This window comes from Saimiri boliviensis, chromosome 12 (genome assembly GCF_048565385.1).
Source record: "Saimiri boliviensis isolate mSaiBol1 chromosome 12, mSaiBol1.pri, whole genome shotgun sequence".
Taxonomy (NCBI): Eukaryota; Metazoa; Chordata; class Mammalia; order Primates; family Cebidae; genus Saimiri; species Saimiri boliviensis.
The window spans coordinates 102393691-102411349 of NC_133460.1; the positions used below are offsets into that span (position 1 = coordinate 102393691).

The window sequence follows — 17659 nt, forward strand, 5'->3', positions numbered from 1 at the left end:
GCTAAGCATGCAGTGCCTCTAAGACACTGCTGATCCCTGGTGCTGTACTATTCCTTCTTGATGCCCTTACCCTGCCTGCACCTCTCCACTACCTTTCCTCAGTTATCCGTTTTCAGTGTGTCATTTGCTTTCTATTAAGATTCCTAACTGATACATGAATATATAATAAATGCCATAAACTATTCACTTAATAATTTAAAATAATTTTAAGGACAAAGGTTTGTTCTATTTCTTTACTAGAAAGAAAAAAGAACCAAAGAAAAATAATTACTCATATGAATTACCTATACTTCCCTTATCCCTTCAATTTCTGGTTTATGCTCCATAACTATTTATTTTAATATTATTTTTGTCTTTTCAAAATATACATAGCCTCTTACTTTGTAAATGATGATTCACTGCTAGACACACACACTCTCTCTCTCTCTCTCTCTCACACACACACACACACACACACACATATATATTCTTTCTCTCTCTTTCTCTCTCTCCTGGCCTTCATTTAACAATGTTCTTTTCATATTCACAGAGCTAGAGTTCTTCTGTTTAAAATTATTTCCTATTTAGGATTGCATTTTTAAAGATTCATTGCTTTAAAATGGTATAATTACTTCAAGTGACTTGGATTTGAATAATACCACCTTATATTTACATACTGCCTTACAATTTATAACACATCTCTACGAACTGAATTTCTCTTAACATGCTTCCAAAGGAACAGTAATCAATAAAATCTTGTACCATAAAAACCTCAATCAGAATCCCATCTGATCAGTCTCAACTTCTGACACCCCGTCTCTCCTGGACACTTGCTGGTGAACTCCCACTATCATCCCCATTGTCTCCTAATCCACCTGTATTTACTCATCTCCCTCACCAGAACCCATCCACAGTCCATTATCTCTTTGACATTCTACTATTTTTATTTTGCCAATTTCTCAACCCTACCAAGTAACCCTTGCTGACTTTATCTTTACTCACTCACATTCTTTGATCTGAAACACATCTCCTCCCACCAATACTCATTGCTTCTTTGAGGAAGGCCACCAGTGAACTATTTTCACTAAAATCACCTCACTCTCCTTAACTTCTCAGCTCCATGTGATACCAAATGGCTGCTCCTTCTTTTTGAGACTCACTCTTCTACGCTATCCGGTAGCCTAACTTTTCTCCTAATTTCCAGTCCTTTTCCTTGTTATCTTCCTCTTCACCCCTAGGTGGGAAACACTTGATATTTCTTAAGGTTGTTTTCAGGCCTTTTATACTCTACCTTGGTGATTTCATATTCTCTCACCACCAACTACCAGCCCTATATGGATAGAGGACTACTAAATCTTTTCAACCACCAATCTCTTTACTCTTTATAATACCACATTTACAAATGTCTGATCAAAATATTGGATTGAATATCCTACCTGTCCCTAAAAGACCAATCATCATGTCTTTTAGATCAGTTCTGTCTGGTTGTCTTCCTCCTCATACCACCAATTTCCCGGGCACCCAAGGTGAAGCCTCAGAGATACCCTTCACTCCAGTCTTTGGCTTACATGCCTCACAAACAAACTGCCATGTTCTCACTATTCAGCCTCTGCCACAGAACTCTCAGTGTTTACTCCCTGCTCATTTTTACCACTACCTTTCTGACCATAAGACCAAACTGCCTTCTGTGGAGACTCCTGCAACAGCCTCTTCACAGTCTCTGCCCATCCCTCCTTGTCCAGTCCAGCCGTGCATACCGAATGTGCATTCTCAAGCTCAGGTCTAACTTCACTATTCATCTGTCAAAAAACTTTTGACCTCTAACTGCTTCCTGAATAATGACAAAAGTTCTTAGACTGGCTTTCAAAGCCCATTGGATTTTACCCAATTTACCTTTCCAGACTTACTGCCCACCCCCTAATGTCCAGGAACAATCTAATTAACTGCTCTAAATTTCATATTTAAGAAACAGAAATGCTACCATCTATTTCAAAGAATTAAAATTAAAAGAGAGTTAAGAGAAATGAGTATAAAAATGTTTTGTTTGACAAAATACTTTTCAAATATATGGTCTAAAAGTTTGCTTCTGTGTATATATCTTACCCGTCTCCCCTCCCTTTCTATTGTAAGCCACTTGAAGGAACCCTATCTCATTCCTTTTTTCATTTCTAGCGTCTGACACAGTGCCAGCATGAAAGATGCTTAACAAAAGTATGCTGATTATATTAATAACCAGTACTTAATAAAAAATGTGTAAAAACTGGGCTGAGTTGACTGAGTAAATCAATGCTAGGACAATGTAAGTTCCACCCACAAGATACTAAGTCCCCAAAGAGTAGAATAATTTTCCTGAATAAGAAAGATAATTTATATTTATACCTGATGATCCATGGTGGAGTGTTTTTTTAGTTCTTTTGAATTTAGGAAGAATTATTCTAATATTTACAAAAGTCAACTGGAACTAAAGCACATTTTCAAATTGGTGGACTTCCAACAGAATCAATTCAATTAACCAGTTTATCTGGTATACCAACTAGGTCTATCAGGATAGGTATTTGACACAATACAGATTAATTAGATTTTTCCGGTAAATCCTGAAAACATTTATTCCACAGAGGTTACATGTTAAAGTTTTTTTTCTAAATGTTCTTTAATAATCCTCTTTCCAAAGCTCTAAAAAAGTGAAGTGCCCTAAGAGATTCCACTAGAGAAATTTCATTGGAATCTTTAGCACATTCCAATTATGTTTATTATACATGCAAATGAGGTGTAAGAGGCAAGACGAAATGCAACATTTTTTTCTTTCTTTTTAGAAAAAAGCAAAAAACTCAGTACCAAATAAAAGTAATGATATTATAGATGAAAAGACTATATTCTGTCTCCTGGGACTGGGCATGTACACTAAACACCTGGATGACAAAACAGAACCTAATACATAAATGTCTACAGGGATTAACAGTAATTCACTTATTAATATTCTCATGGGGTATCTTTTATGAGCTCTCAGAGGTAAGACAATTAAAAACTGTGGTCAGTAACACCAAAGATCATGGACAGCAAATTCAGAACTACTTTTTCATAGTGAATAATAATGGATATGTTGTTGGTGAAAGTCTTAGAACTTGAGGATTTAAAGACATCTATGAAATTATTTAAAGACATCCATGAAATTAAGGCCTGGTTCATCAAGGATGTAATAGTCGATCAAGTCCAACTTACAAATTTCTCCAGGGAAAGCACAGAAATAGTGGTTCAACTCTGTAATCTTAGCACTCTGGGGAGCTGAGGCGGGCAGATAACTTGAGGTCAGGAGTTTGAGATCAGTCTGGCCAACATGGTGAAACCCCACCTCTACTAAAAAATACAAAAATTAGCCAGGCATAGTGACATACACCTATAATCCCAGCTACTTGGGAGGCTGAGGCAGGAGAATTGCTTAAACCTGGGAGACGAAGGCTGCAGTGAGCTGAGATCGCACCACTGCACTCTAGCCTGGGCGACAGAATGAGACTGCCTCAAAAAAAAAAAAAAAAAAAAAAAAAAAAAGAATAGAAATAATTATTTCAAAGACAGTCAAACAACCCACAAGTTTCAATATAAGGCCTGTGGATTCCAAAAGTTTTCCATTCCTTTAAAACTGAGCTGCTCATCCTTTCTTTAACAGCCCTAATACATAAAAAGAATAAATCCAACAACAAGCATAAAATTTGACATCTCAAGTTTAAAATTCAGATGAATTTTTGCATTTTACTAATATAATCATGTGTCTCTTGCTATAAAATGAATCTTTTCTCCCTAGATCTTTAGGAAATTTGCCACTTTGGGAAGTTGTGTTTGGCCTGTTACTCTAAGTAGACCCTTGCCCACCACCTGCTATGCATCCACTAGTCATCATCTGTGTGTGTGTGTGTGTGTGTGTGTGTGTGTGTGTGTGTGAATAATCAAGTCCTGTTCATTTTAGCAGCAAAACAGTGGGCAGCAGTGATGAGAGCAAGGCACCAGCAGCCCCCTTGACAGGCCAAACCCAGCACAGGCTCTGCCTTTCTATGTGATCAAGACAGATCCAGTAGCCTTGATCAAGCTTTTACTGCAAGGAGAGAATATAAGGATAATCTGGAGAGATGTGACAATTCCATGAGGGTGCAAGCAAGGCATCCCTGGGTCCCTGTGAACCAGGTGCAAAAAGCCAAGAGGCCCACAACACCCTGGCCAAAAGCACCCCATGCTTGCTCTATGTAGGCCTATGACAAAGATATGTTCTGGAGAAGCCACAGTGCCCTCTGGTTACCAGGAAGGTCTCAGGTGTTCAAGAACAGCCTGCAACGAATGAAGCCCCTGGCCAACAAGCACCCACCTTCCCAGCCCAAGCCATCTCTACAGAATCTTCAAGGAGGGACATCAAGGGAGACAGACTTCCAGGGGCCCCCCAGTTGGGTGATGCAAGCCACAGGCTCCTATATCTGTTTCTTAGAAGCAACTGCTGGGGTTACTGGGGGATTCCACTACTCTGTAACCCAAGCTGAGAAGCTCAGCCTTAAAACATTCTTGGTAGTCAAGAGTTTGTTTCAGTGGAGCTATTAAATTATATTTTTTTTTGCCAGAAAAGAATATATTGTTTTGTGTAAAATACACTTTCCAGGGCCATTCCCCAACAGAAGAATATAATGATCTTATAAGAAACTGTACATTATACTATATAACTTTCAGTCTGCTATTGCTAAATGTTTCTATGTGAAGAAAAAAAAGAAACTATTCAAAGAACAGTTAAAACAGGTACTCACTGATTTAAAGAGTGTACCTCTAATACACATTAATATCTGCAAATTTCTTATGCCAAATAATTTCACTATTGTCCTGCTTCTATAAGTTATATCATTAAAATGTTTCACTACAAAAAGTTTTTGTTTGGAATCTAAAATCATGCTTAGAAATGCAGTTTCTCTGAGTCCATGTGCATCTCTTCTGATTCCAGCATTATTATGTATGTAACAGCAATGGCACTGGTCTCTGGGTTTTCCTAAAATAGTATTTTTATCACATCAGTCATATATGGAAAACTATTCATACATTCTATAGAATTAGATGCAAATTATTCATTCTGGTATGCTAAATTCATGCTAATAAGGTCACATCTCCACTACTACCTCCAACCTTTAATGGTTTTAGGCAGGCTGGGTCCCTGAGAACCACTTAACACATTCATTTTCACCTTGCTACCTTTTCTCATTTTTATCTCCCTTTATAAAAGCCTTTTTCTCTGTCTTCACAGATCCATCCTTCAAGACTCTTAGTTCCACATCTTCTGTTATGCCTAGACTGCCTAACCTTACACAACTAATCTGTACCTTTTATCTTTCTGAGCACTTTCCAAATGTACCACCCATTAGGACAATTAATTACAGAGTTTCTATCTACCTGCTTCTACTTTTAAAGGCAGAGACTTCGCTTTGTGCATCCTTTATATCGGAGTATCAACGTAATTCTCACAGAGAAAGAATAGCAATAATGCATATAACCAAGGAAGGGCCAAAATTTCCATCCCTTATTATCAAATTCAAAAATAAACATCTGGATTTTAGAATGTCACCCTAATATACACTGTCTGGTAGTCTAAAGATGGCAGGCACAAAGAGATGACATTGTAAGATCCTATCCATCTCTATAAGTACAAGAGATATTATTGCATAAAATAACATGACAGTCCAACAACATTTAACATTCAAATTTTGGTTATATATTTTTTCTGTTAAACGAATATTTATTTTTTAAAACCAGGATGGCAAAACATTAAAAATACAATAAATATTATTTCCGACATATTAAGTAACCGTGAGTTCAGAGACCACTAGAGAAGAATCTTATATTCTTGGTGAAAAACAAAGAGAAAAGAGGGCACCTGCACTGACATAGAAATAAGAGTGTCAACCTCCAAATCTTGGTTGGAAGAGACACTAGTGCCTGTGTGAATTTCCAAAGGCAAATGCCCTTTTCCCAAAGGGGACTGAAGTGTTCTGAGGAATTTTCAATAAGCAGCCTTTATCTTTCTTACTATCATAGTCTGAACTGCCTTCTTTAGCAATTCAATTTGAACTCAGCCATCTGAGTTGGGGAAATTGTCACCATGCCTTAATAAAAGCTACAGCTTAGATATCTATCCTGTAATTTCCTTATTAGTGCTATGAAAGAATTTCTGAACATAAGACTTTGTATCAATATTTACTATGATAACTTTGTCTTGTAAATTTGCTGCTTAATACAGAGAATACTTTTACCTAATTTCAATGTGGTTTTAGTTTTATCTCATCAAATATTATTGCTTAACACATGTCTTGAAAGATACTAGAAAAACTATCAGTATACTGCTTCCTGCCAAATGTATGTCCTTTATCAGTTGGTGAAAAACATGAGCTTCTAAATTTTTATTTAAATTTTTTAAGTTAGGAAGATATTACTACTTGAAAAAAAAAAAGCACCTAATTTATTTAAATCGATTTTAGATATTCTGCAGATGCTGTATATTAAGATCGTAGCAAGGGCTACTGTTTCTGGGTGCACTGTGTGTCAAATGCTACCCTCAGCACTTTTTGTACAAGACATTATTTAATCTATCCTACACCAAGGTTATTATCTCCATTTTACAGCTGGAAAAATGAGGTGTAGAAAGGTTAAGTAAGGCCACACAGCTAACAAAGACTCAAATGCAGACCTGACTTCTAAATCTGAACTCTTAATACTTAGCCTATACTCCCTTCAGAATATCCTATTATTCGTATTTCAATGTTTTCGTTGTACTGTAAAACCTTTCAGTAAAAGAAGTGACTCAAATGTACTTTCTGAAACAAATATTAAATCATGTTCAGTATGATTTTCATTTTTAATTATTTGGAGCATTTAATTTCTTTGAAGATAAAAAATCTCTACGAAACAAAAGCATTGTATACCTCTAGTAAACAAAATATGTGATTAACTGAAACACCCCCATTCCCATACCAGGTTCCATAACAAAGGGTTCATTATACTTAATGCAGAGCTGCTGCAGGGCACTCACTAATTGGCTCCTTGGTAGCCTAAAGTAGCAAACACACTTCCTCTGGAACCTACCAGTCAGAGAATGACAAAGAATATAGCTCCATGACTCCAACTAGAAAAGAAATGGTAAAATTACTAAGCTGTTAATAAAGAGCTAATGATATAATAGTATTTAGTCACTTTTTGTAAATTATCCCTTCAAAACATACCTAATAATTTTGAAAATGAGCTTTATTGCCATTACTAAAACAGAGTTGTCTATCTACTCATACCCCAACTTACAAAATGATGTTCCATGGTCAAGATCAAGCTCAACGGTCTCCATTGAAGAAGCACTTTTCCAGTAGACTGAACTGCTCTGTTGTCTACCTTTCCACAAGAAGCTCCAAGTACTTCTGCTTAACACAGTTTATTCTGCTTTGATAATAGGTCATTTCTTACACATCCCTCTCCATAGCTGGTATGGCTAGGAATGTCATCCCCCATACCTTCCCAACCCTAGCAGAGTTTAACACACACATTTGTTAAACATTTTTTTCTTAATAGCAATTTGAATTAAGGTGTACTCTAAGGCCAAGCTGATTCAACTAATTGCTTTTTAAGTCCGAGATTTCTAAGCTTCAATATATAAAATACATAAAAACATTTTATTTTGCATATACTGTATTAAATAATATTTTAATAATTGTAAGTACTTATTACATAGCAATATATTATATGTAATATATCAAATCAAAGAGCAAGAATTCATCCTTAAAATATAAGTTCAAAGAGACAAATGTCAAACGTCTGGATCCTAACAGTCTTAGAAACCAGTTACATCCATGTAAGAAAAATCACTTCATAATTAATTTGTATCACCAGGAGCTATTTAAAACACCTTGGCCACAAGGTAACAGTATTACTATAAATTAAATATATAGGAACGCTACCTGTATTTCAAAAGTTAAAGCATTATTGTCATGGGAAAACAGTAATTACAGATAATGTGATCACAGTGGCCCAACTGGAAATGTTCTAGGCATAGAAGCCTGGAAAAGTAGTGTCCACAGAAGTGAGGGCTAATTATATAAGAAATAGATGTTATCCTCTTAGTGAGAAACAAAAAGCGTCCAACAGAGACAAGATTTAGTAAAGCCAAAACCACTGCAAAGAAATATATTTAGTAATTTCAATGCTAAGGTGAAAGAAACACTTTAAATGCATATATCCACAGTTACTGAAATTCCCACTCTTACGTTCAAGGAAGCCAAAGCATTTCAGTGTTGAAAACAAACTTTCAAAAGCCACTGCTGTTTTCATACTAACTTGCCAGTCTCAAACAAATTCAAAACACATAATTCCTAGTCTCAAAAAACAAAAACCAAAAACAAAAACAAAAAAAAACCCTAAAGTAAACAAGATAGCACCTCACTAAGAAAACAAAAAGAAAAAATTCAAACCTTTCTATCAAGACTACAATCCTAAGTTTAATTCAAAGACTATAGACCTGGTATCTTTGTACCAAACCAAATGGATTTTAAAATGCTACGTTTCATTAAACTTAAGACATCAACTGAAGACATATCACTGGCTTTTTATTCTCTTCTCCCTTACCAGCCACCCGCCACTGCTCACTACCCAAAAGCAGAACGTGTAAGTCCCATAATGGGTAAATATTTCTCAAAGATGTTCCCTTCTTCTCCCTCCTCACTGCCAAATGACCTCCATCAACTCTCACCACAAGAATTATATTAACTTCCTAACTAGTTTCCCCTGCCTCAAGTCCCTCTCCTTTCCCTTCCCATTCTCTGCCCTCAACAGCTACTTCATGATAGAAGACATTAATTCAATCATATCACAAACCAACTTAAACATTTTCATGGTTCCCCAGTGTCTATACAATGTCCAACCCTCAGCATAGAATACAGACCTAATATTTACACATCTTTTTCTATGAGCACACAAAGCAGGATCAATAATATGACTTCCTTACATACAGCAAATATTCCAAAAATAATAATGACCTAATATTTACACATCTTTTTCTATGAGCACACAAAGCAGGATCAATAATATGACTTCCTTACATACAGCAAATATTCCAAAAATAATAATGAAAATATCATTTGATTTTCAGAGCTGAAATTCAGAAAAAAGTTATCCTGATGGACTAGAGTAGCATCACTGAGACAGCAGGTAATAGAATGAATCAGGAGCCTCACAAGGGCCTTCTTTATATTCTTAACCTTTTTTTTTTTTTTTTAAGTCTTCCAACAGTTTATTAGAAAGAATGTAGACATTTTCTAGGCAAAACTCAAGATTCTTACCTCAGCAATTTCAAATTTACACAGGAAATAACCGGACCAAATATTTGAAGTTGGGAATATAAAATCTCAGACGTGAAGGTAGTACGGGGCATGACTGGAGGAACCTGTGCATAATAGTCTAACGCTAAGGTAAAAACCAAACTGGTGCCAGGGCAGTGTCTCCTCATTGCCTGGATCCTGACTGTTTTAAAGCAGATAAGGAAAGCAAGGTTAATTTCCAATAGCCAATTTTAGCTGACAGGCCACCGGTAAAAAATACACTGAAAATAAATGTTTAAGACAATTTAGAATCATACAACTGATGTGTTTCCAATGTATTTTTCTCAAAATATAAATGTTCATTAATGGCAATCAACAAAGATTATTAATCTACATGTAAGAACAATTAAAAATAATTCTCTCAAATGCTACTTAAAAGTTAAACCAAAAACCTTACATACTGGTTCACAAAAATCAGTGCAATGGGGTCACTGGAATATAATCTTAATACTTTCCTATCAGAAACCTCAAGAGGGCTTACATGCTATATCTTATATTTGATCATAACAACCTGTTCTCTTTAACTATTGGACTCGCTATGTGTTATCCTGTGTCCAGTGCCTAAGAGCTCGTTAATTACCTAAACTATATCTCCATAGGTCTTGTTAATTACCCGTCTCTTGTCTCACAGGACCTTGTTAATAACTTGTACAGTCTCTCTAAAGAGGTCCTAACAACACATTAAAATTAAAGATGCTTTTCTTTTAGCACCTGTCAAGTGCTGTAAATTGAGAAATTTTCACATCAGTTTATTAGCCTACAATAGTTTTTGTGAATTTTTTTGGCTTGTTTTCTTCTCTCAGAATCTTGCTACATCTCAATCTCTCTCAAGGAAAAAAAAAAAAAAAAACAAAAATGGCAAAGTTTGTCTTTTTTGTTACAGAGTTTTTTTTTTGTTCTTGTTTTCAATTTTGAAGACTATAAATATCAATTTGCATTACTGAGTTAGCACAAGGATGCCATGGCTGGTATCTGCAAATTAACCCACTGGGAGATGCACCAATTAATGAGAGCTATTATAATGAGTATTAGGATGACAAAGGGTAAAAAAGTTTCAAGTAGTATCTGGGGATTTAAACATAAAAGTTCTAGTTAGTGTTAAGGGAACTAAGCAAGTTGCATATTTTGTGTTCATAGTCATTGTTTCATTGGATACATTCTGTAAATCCCTGGGCACTAATGGATTAATGGCTCTAAAAATCATCTGAAAAGTTTTTGTTTTCTGTCTCATAAATGAAGGCACAAATTTTCAGGTCTGTAAAAGATGTACAGCCTACCATGCATAACAGGCAAATAGACAAATATGAGCAAAAAAGTAAATATTGCTATGGAAACAAACCCTTTGCAAGTTAAGGTTTATGATGCCAACAATTGAACTTTAAACTCATTTGGCAAAAAAAAGTCCATAAGAGACATTACAAAAATGAAGGTTTAAAAACTATACTTTTTAAAAATAAAAATGTAAATTACACAGTAAACAGTCTTTGATTTTTAACGAACATGTTACATAATTTCATAAAAATGGCTACATGCTTATAAGCTTATGGTGATTTGTGAAAATTAGAAACACACTTAAATATACATTCTAGGTAACCAATTTTTTTGGAGCTCCTAAGGAAGGTATGACACAAGCACAGACAGAAATTGACTCATTAAGGAAAGAAAGAAGGAAGGGAGGGAGGGAAGTAGGTAGACCTGACCTCAGAAGTGGAAGGCACACTGCCATGCAAAAGTACTAAAACATTAGTGATAAATAGGAAGTCTTGATCTTAGATATTTCTGTACCATCCTAAAACATAACTATTTGGTGTAAGACCACGTGCTAAGAAGGCTCTTCCACCAATCATTAAAAATGGAAATACCTGCTTTTGTCAAATCAGTAATACTAGAAATATTACAGGGTATATATTTAGTTATCCTAAAGTAGCAAAAATTTGCTACATAGCATTCAAACTACAGTAGAGCAGAAAATAATGAAATGAAAGCATGTTTTTTGTATGTGTCACAATTAGGACAGTTCCCAAACAAAATTCTTTGGTAAAAATATCTCCCGTTAAATTACTGCTGTTGGAACAGCTGCTCCTCTAACATCAAACAACAGAAAATCATCACACAGAGTAGTAGGCTTATATTGATTTTTTTTTTAATTTCAGAATAACACATACTTAAGCAATTTTTTCCTTATTCTCTCAAGCAGAATTCCCTTCAGTAGGTGGAGTTCTGTTGTCTTGAACTTTTTTGAGGAACTTAGACCTCCTTTGAAAAATCCACATCACAGAGTTTCTCCTTGATTTACCATGGGTAGCATACAAATAGAAGCATATTTTTAAATGTCATTCATCACTATTGACCCTTGGGTTTTACCTCAATCCTGAGAAACAATTCATCCATAGATGCCATCAATATTTCATAGTCAGATATTTCTGCCTGGTCTTTAATCCTCACTATTAATTGAGGTGTGTGTGTGTGTGTGCGTGTGTATGTGTGTGTGTTTAACCTATTCAGCCATATCTTTTACTCCTTTCCACCACAACTCTGTTTTAGTCAAGCTAACTTCCTTACTGTACCCTCTACCTTAGTTAGGGACCTGCAAGCAGAGCTAATATGACTAATTTGACTAATTTAAGTAAGCATTTGCCAGCACAATTCCTGATTCCCATTAACAATGAATACTTACTGAAAGCTTAGGAAATAAAGTGGTCCCACCCCTTTAACTGTGGTTTTACTTTCCACCATTTCAGTTACCCATGGTCACCTATGGTCCAAAAATATTAAATGGAAAATTCCAGAAATAATTCATAAGTTTTAAATTCTATGCCTTTCTGAATAGCCTGATGAAATGGTAGGGCATCCGATTCTGTCCTGCCTGGGATGTGAATCATTCCTTTGTTCAGTCCCTTTGCTCCATGTATCCATGCTGTCTACACCGCCTGCTCACTAGTTACTTAGGAGCCATCTCGGTTATCAGGTCAACTGCTGCGGTGTTACAGTGCTTGTGTTTCAGTAGACCTTATTTTACTTAATAATGGTCCCAATGTGCAAGAGGAGTGACGCTGGCATATTGTTGTAATTGTTCTATTTTATTACTATTGTTATTCTCTTACTGTGCCTAATTTATGAATTAAACGTTATCATAGGTATATATGTATAGAAAAAAAAACATAGGGTATATAGGGTTCGGCACTGTGCCTGGTTTCAGGAATCCACTGGGGGTCTTGGAACGTATCTCCACAGATTAAAGGGGATCACTGTAGGTGATATAATATAGATTCAGCAATTTTTAAACCTGATAGTCAATGGGAAGTTGTTAAAATGTTGATTTTCATTTCAGGATCCACTCACTAGAGATTCTAATTCAGTCAGAAGGGAGGCAGGGAGGCCCAACAAACTAAAAAAAAAAAAAAAAAAAAAAAAAAAAAAAATCTCTAGGAGCCCCTGATAATCAGCACTGAGGTCTTGCACAAATCTAGGTGCTGTGGGGCACCCAAGAAAGAAGATTCTGCATAACTGTTAAGAAGCTTATACAGCTTAATATAAGACCTAGGCATAATAAACATTGTACAGTAATTACTTCTATATCAGCAGAAATCCAAAGGGCAACATGAGGTTATTACTCAAAAAAGGATACTCAGATGAGTTGAGAGTGCACCCCACAATTGAGCCCAGGAATGAAGATGGCATGACTTATAAGGACATCACATGTAGTAAGGAAATTAACTAGAACAGGTTAGTGAGGAATAGTAAAAGAAAACTTGGGAAGGTTAAGAAAAGCCTAAAATACAATAAGCCTTAGAAAGTCAGAAAGAGGAGTTTGGATTTGGTGTTGCAAAGCAGTGGTTCTTAAACTTTTTGGACTAGGGCAGCTTTCTTAAACACAACAAAAGGTACTATGGTCCATGTACCCTCCTCAGTAGGACAAATAATGCTAAATGCTATAAAAATACACACACACACACACCCCTCAGTAACTTATACCCCATGAACTTATCAGTCAGACAAGTGCCACTTGGTTATTCTTGGTCAGGTAGACCTTCTACTTGCATGTAGAGACCCAGGTTGCCCCTACTTATAGCTCTGCCCATCTCAAAGATCATCTCCATTCAGCTACTGAGGGGTCAGCGAACTATTTCTGTAAAGCCCAAATAATAAATATTTTTAGTTTTGTTGGCCATATGGTCTCTGCCACAACTACTCAACTCTACCACTACAGCACAATAATGACCATAATGTGGCTGTGTTCCAATAAAACTTTACAAAAACTGGCAGCAAGCCAGATGTGGCCTCTAATCTTACTTTGCCAATCCCTGGTACAGGATAATATGGAGGAAGAGGCAAAATGGAGGACAGTGTTAAGAGGACATTCCATGGGCCAGACCTGGAAGTGGTATATATCTCTTCCATAAAGTCTTAAATAAGCCAGAACTTGCTATGTACTAGTTACAAAAGAAGAGAGGAGAGGAGAGGAGAGGAGAGGAGAGGAGAGGAGAGGAGAGGAGAGAGAGAGAGAGAGAGAGAGAGAGAGAGAGAGAGAAGAGGGGAGGGGAGGGGAGGGGAGGGGAGAAGGAAGGAAGGAAGGAAAGAAAGAAAGAAAACAAAGAAAAAGAGGGAGAATCAACAAATTTGGCTTGATGAAGACACCCATCATTTCCACTTTTAAGTGCAAAAATAGCCTAATGGTAGCATTATTTATAATTTATTATTTGTTACATTATATATAACTTATTAAAAGATAATTTGTTGTGAACAAATTATTAAAAATGGTATAACAAATATCTGGGCACATTTGTTTTTAGCAAATGATATACTGCTGATTAAAAAAAGGATAACTGCAAATTATGGGATAAACCATAGGATAAATTAGTTGACAATTTATTTAATAAATGATTAAAAAAAGTTGATACTGATGATGCTAAACTACCTGCGACTTACAATTAAAAAGCAAGACTAGTAGCAATTTTAAAATACAACTTAGTACCAATAATAAACTGAGAAAATATTCTCTTGAAGATTACAAGAACTCCAACTCTACTTACTGAATATGTGTCGTAGGAGTTTTACAGCATGCCAGCATTGGACAGCATCCCGACTTCTTAGTAGCAAGCTGATTTGGCATCAATGGCACACACAATATTGTAAGCTCACTAAACGCAATTCAGCTTCCTTCTGGGTAAACAGTTAAGTCACAGTTCTTCACAAATTAAAGTGAGGTTGGGACATGGGTGAGCTCTAGCCAATGGTACATATGTAGAAGTAACGCATACTGTGCTTGGTCTGCCACAGAGAAATGACCCTCCTTTGATCTTCTCTCTCTTCCCCTGCTGCACTGATCTTGGAGGCCATGTGTTAAATGGTAGCACCACAAGAAGGAAGAAGCCTGGTTCCTGAGACTGTGCAAAGCCCGGTGAATGCACAGAGCAAAGCACTCACTTTTCCTATCACCCTCTCAGTGAACTGCTTGTGACAAGAGTGAGCAATACACTTTTACTGTGATAAGCCACTGATACCTGGGGTTATTACAGCTGACAACCTATCCTTAGAGACAGTTCTTAATAGACTCCAGAAATGTACTATTTAGATTTAATATCACATTTTAGTAATCCTTTAAAACTTAGATTTTTAACAATGTTCAGTTATACACAGAACTGCATACATCTGCCTTTATGGATATGTTTTCAGTCTATCTGAAAGATCTTCACAGCCCACGCAAGCAGGTCTGGAAGTAGGAGGCTAACAGAACAAGATTAGCATTTTAGGAAACAGGTCTGCTATACTACGTGCATTTATTCAAAATATCTAATACACTACCTAACAAGCATCACACTGGCGACTCAGGGCAAAAAGAGGAATGAAATGCAGATCCTGCCATCAAACTGTTCATGGTAGTGGGTAAGAAAAGTGAGACTAAGCTGTTAGTGAACAATGTCATGCCTACGTAAGACTTACGTAAGCAAATGCTGCAGCACAGTGAACAACTATGTCTCCCTATGAGAACAGGAAAGGCTCCAAAGAAACAGGGGCATTAAGAGACTACAAATTAGTAACTTTGGGAAAAAGTGTTTGAAAGAGCCCCGTTCTTTGCTGAAGTAACCCAAGAAAACGCCTAATTTCCTCTATCAGTTTTATGTAAAACTATGGGACCTATTCCAAGGACAGAAGCAAAATGTAGAATTTTTTGTGGTTTCCAAAGTGCTTTCTTCAGGTGGACTTTACTTACACTAAGATATAAAGTCTAACTCTTTTTTTAAAAAGTGTACCTTAGTATATCTTCAAATTTTTAGCATAAAGAAAATTCTCCAGTTTTAATTCTCCAGTTTTAATCATATACATTATTCAATCAGAGGGTAACAGTATGGTTCCTAGGTACCTGCAGTCACAAGTGAGCCAGTTTACTCATCAAGAAGGAAATGCAGTTCCAGAGCTATATATTTTGCCCTTAAATTTGCTCAGCATTCTCACAAACACTGGACACAAGAGGCCAGCAAACTGTAAATAGGTCTATTTAGTCCTCCTGAAAAAATTCACAGCACGTGTCCTACTGATGTGAGTCCGTAGCTCCAAAAGTGCATGCAGTTAGGCTGTTAATGTGAGAAATTTACAATGTCCCAGATAACTGAGGGTTGACACTGGGAGGAAAAACAGGAATATACCGTTATGTAAAGACAACACTACCTTGGCGATATCCTCCCAAATTCCACTCAAGATAAAGCTGCTTGCCAAAAGTGTGAACTGCACTCTCTTTCTGGGTCTATTTATATTCAATTCTTTTTTATAAATTAACCAGAATTATCCCTTTACTGCAAATGTTTCACATTTACCACACGGATGGTTTGTGATGCAAAAATAATAACTTCCTAGGAATCCACAAATGTTCTGTCCTCGTATCTGGCATCCCATAAATATGAAGAAGAGAAAGTCATAAAACAAAAAACAACTTTTTTTTCATACTTGCAATCATTTTATACATCATAAAACATCTCTAATTTTGATAGAAACAGTCATTAATAATAAAGTAACTGAAAACAAAGCCCGGATCTGCCAAAATGCCACACTCACTTTTAAAACCCATAACGGTCCACGTAAACAGCTCAAGTATAGGGGAATTAAAGATTTGAGAATACTCAATAAACTTTTTTTCCCCATATGCACCCATAATGTAAAAACATTATTTTCCTACCATTTTCCATTTTCTTGCTTTTCCTTGACTCTAAAATTAGCTAAACTGCCCAATCTCCAAGTTATCTCAGACAGTTGTTTCCAACAATCTTCCGTAAAAAAAAGTTTAGTAAACGGGGAAAGAAGCAAATATATTTCTATTTACCCATATAATTTAAGATTTAATGTAATATGGGAAGTACGCTATATACAATATCAAAATATTTTTGAATGGCATATCAAACCTATGAAGTCTTCAATAAAATATTGATAGCATACAATAAAAAGGTTATTTTTCTGGAGTATAGTTTATAAACAGAACTGAATACTCTTTTAAACCATGGCAAATATCAATTTATAGGTAAAAGAAAACAAAAAAAGTACACTTCACTTTGAAAATTTTAAATGCAAGTTTTTAAAATATCATGTAAGATATATAAGAGAGGTGGGAGGGCACAGTCTAAAAGCGTGATTGACTGTTAATACTGGATTTGCTGCTTCTAGTGGGACAAAACAAAGCACTGTTTTTTAGTAAAATATAACATGACAATACATCAAATATAATTGAAGTCACCATTTATGGGTTCTCTATTTGGGCCCTGCTTTCGTATTATGTACTTTATATATATAATATCATTTATCCTGACTGAATCCTACCAAGTGGGATTATTTTCCTTGTTTCAAAGATGGAGATGCTGAGGTTTATGGAGGTCACAGCACTTCTAAGCCAGCATTCCCATTCAGGTCTGTACTTTCCACATTATTGTCTTGAAGAAAATCTTCTATTACATGGCTAACACTCTAGCATGCTCTTCCAAGATAATCACAGTGGTCTCTCAGTATCTGAGAGAGACTGGTTCCAGGACTCCTAGGATACCAAAATCCAGGGATACTCAAGTCTTCTATACAAAATGGTACAGTATTTGCACATATACACAACCTCACATGTATTTTAAATCATCTCTAGATTACTTAGAATACTTAACACAATATAAAGCTATGTAAATAGTTACACTGTACTGTTTTTTAAATCTGTATTATTTTCTAATTCCTATATTGTTATTTCTTATTTATTTTTTAAATATTTTCAATCCATGGTTGATCAAATCAAAAAATGCAGAACTTGCAAATATGAGGGGGGCAGCTATATT

General features: G+C 35.8%; 1 protein-coding gene across 3 annotated transcripts in view; it reads right to left on the bottom strand.

The window, feature by feature from the left end:
• RAB11FIP2 (RAB11 family interacting protein 2) overlaps window positions 1-17659 on the bottom strand; it is a 42639-nt gene that overhangs the window by 16747 nt on the left and 8233 nt on the right. The window contains exon 4 of one of the 3 annotated variants that reach the window (XM_074382955.1): window positions 7081-7120. The exons of the other annotated variants lie outside the window; for them this stretch is intronic. Within the exon in view, the coding sequence (XP_074239056.1) occupies window positions 7084-7120 (37 nt within the window). The 3' untranslated portion in view covers window positions 7081-7083. The remainder of the gene's footprint in view (window positions 1-7080; window positions 7121-17659) is intronic. 3 annotated transcript variants of the gene reach the window in all.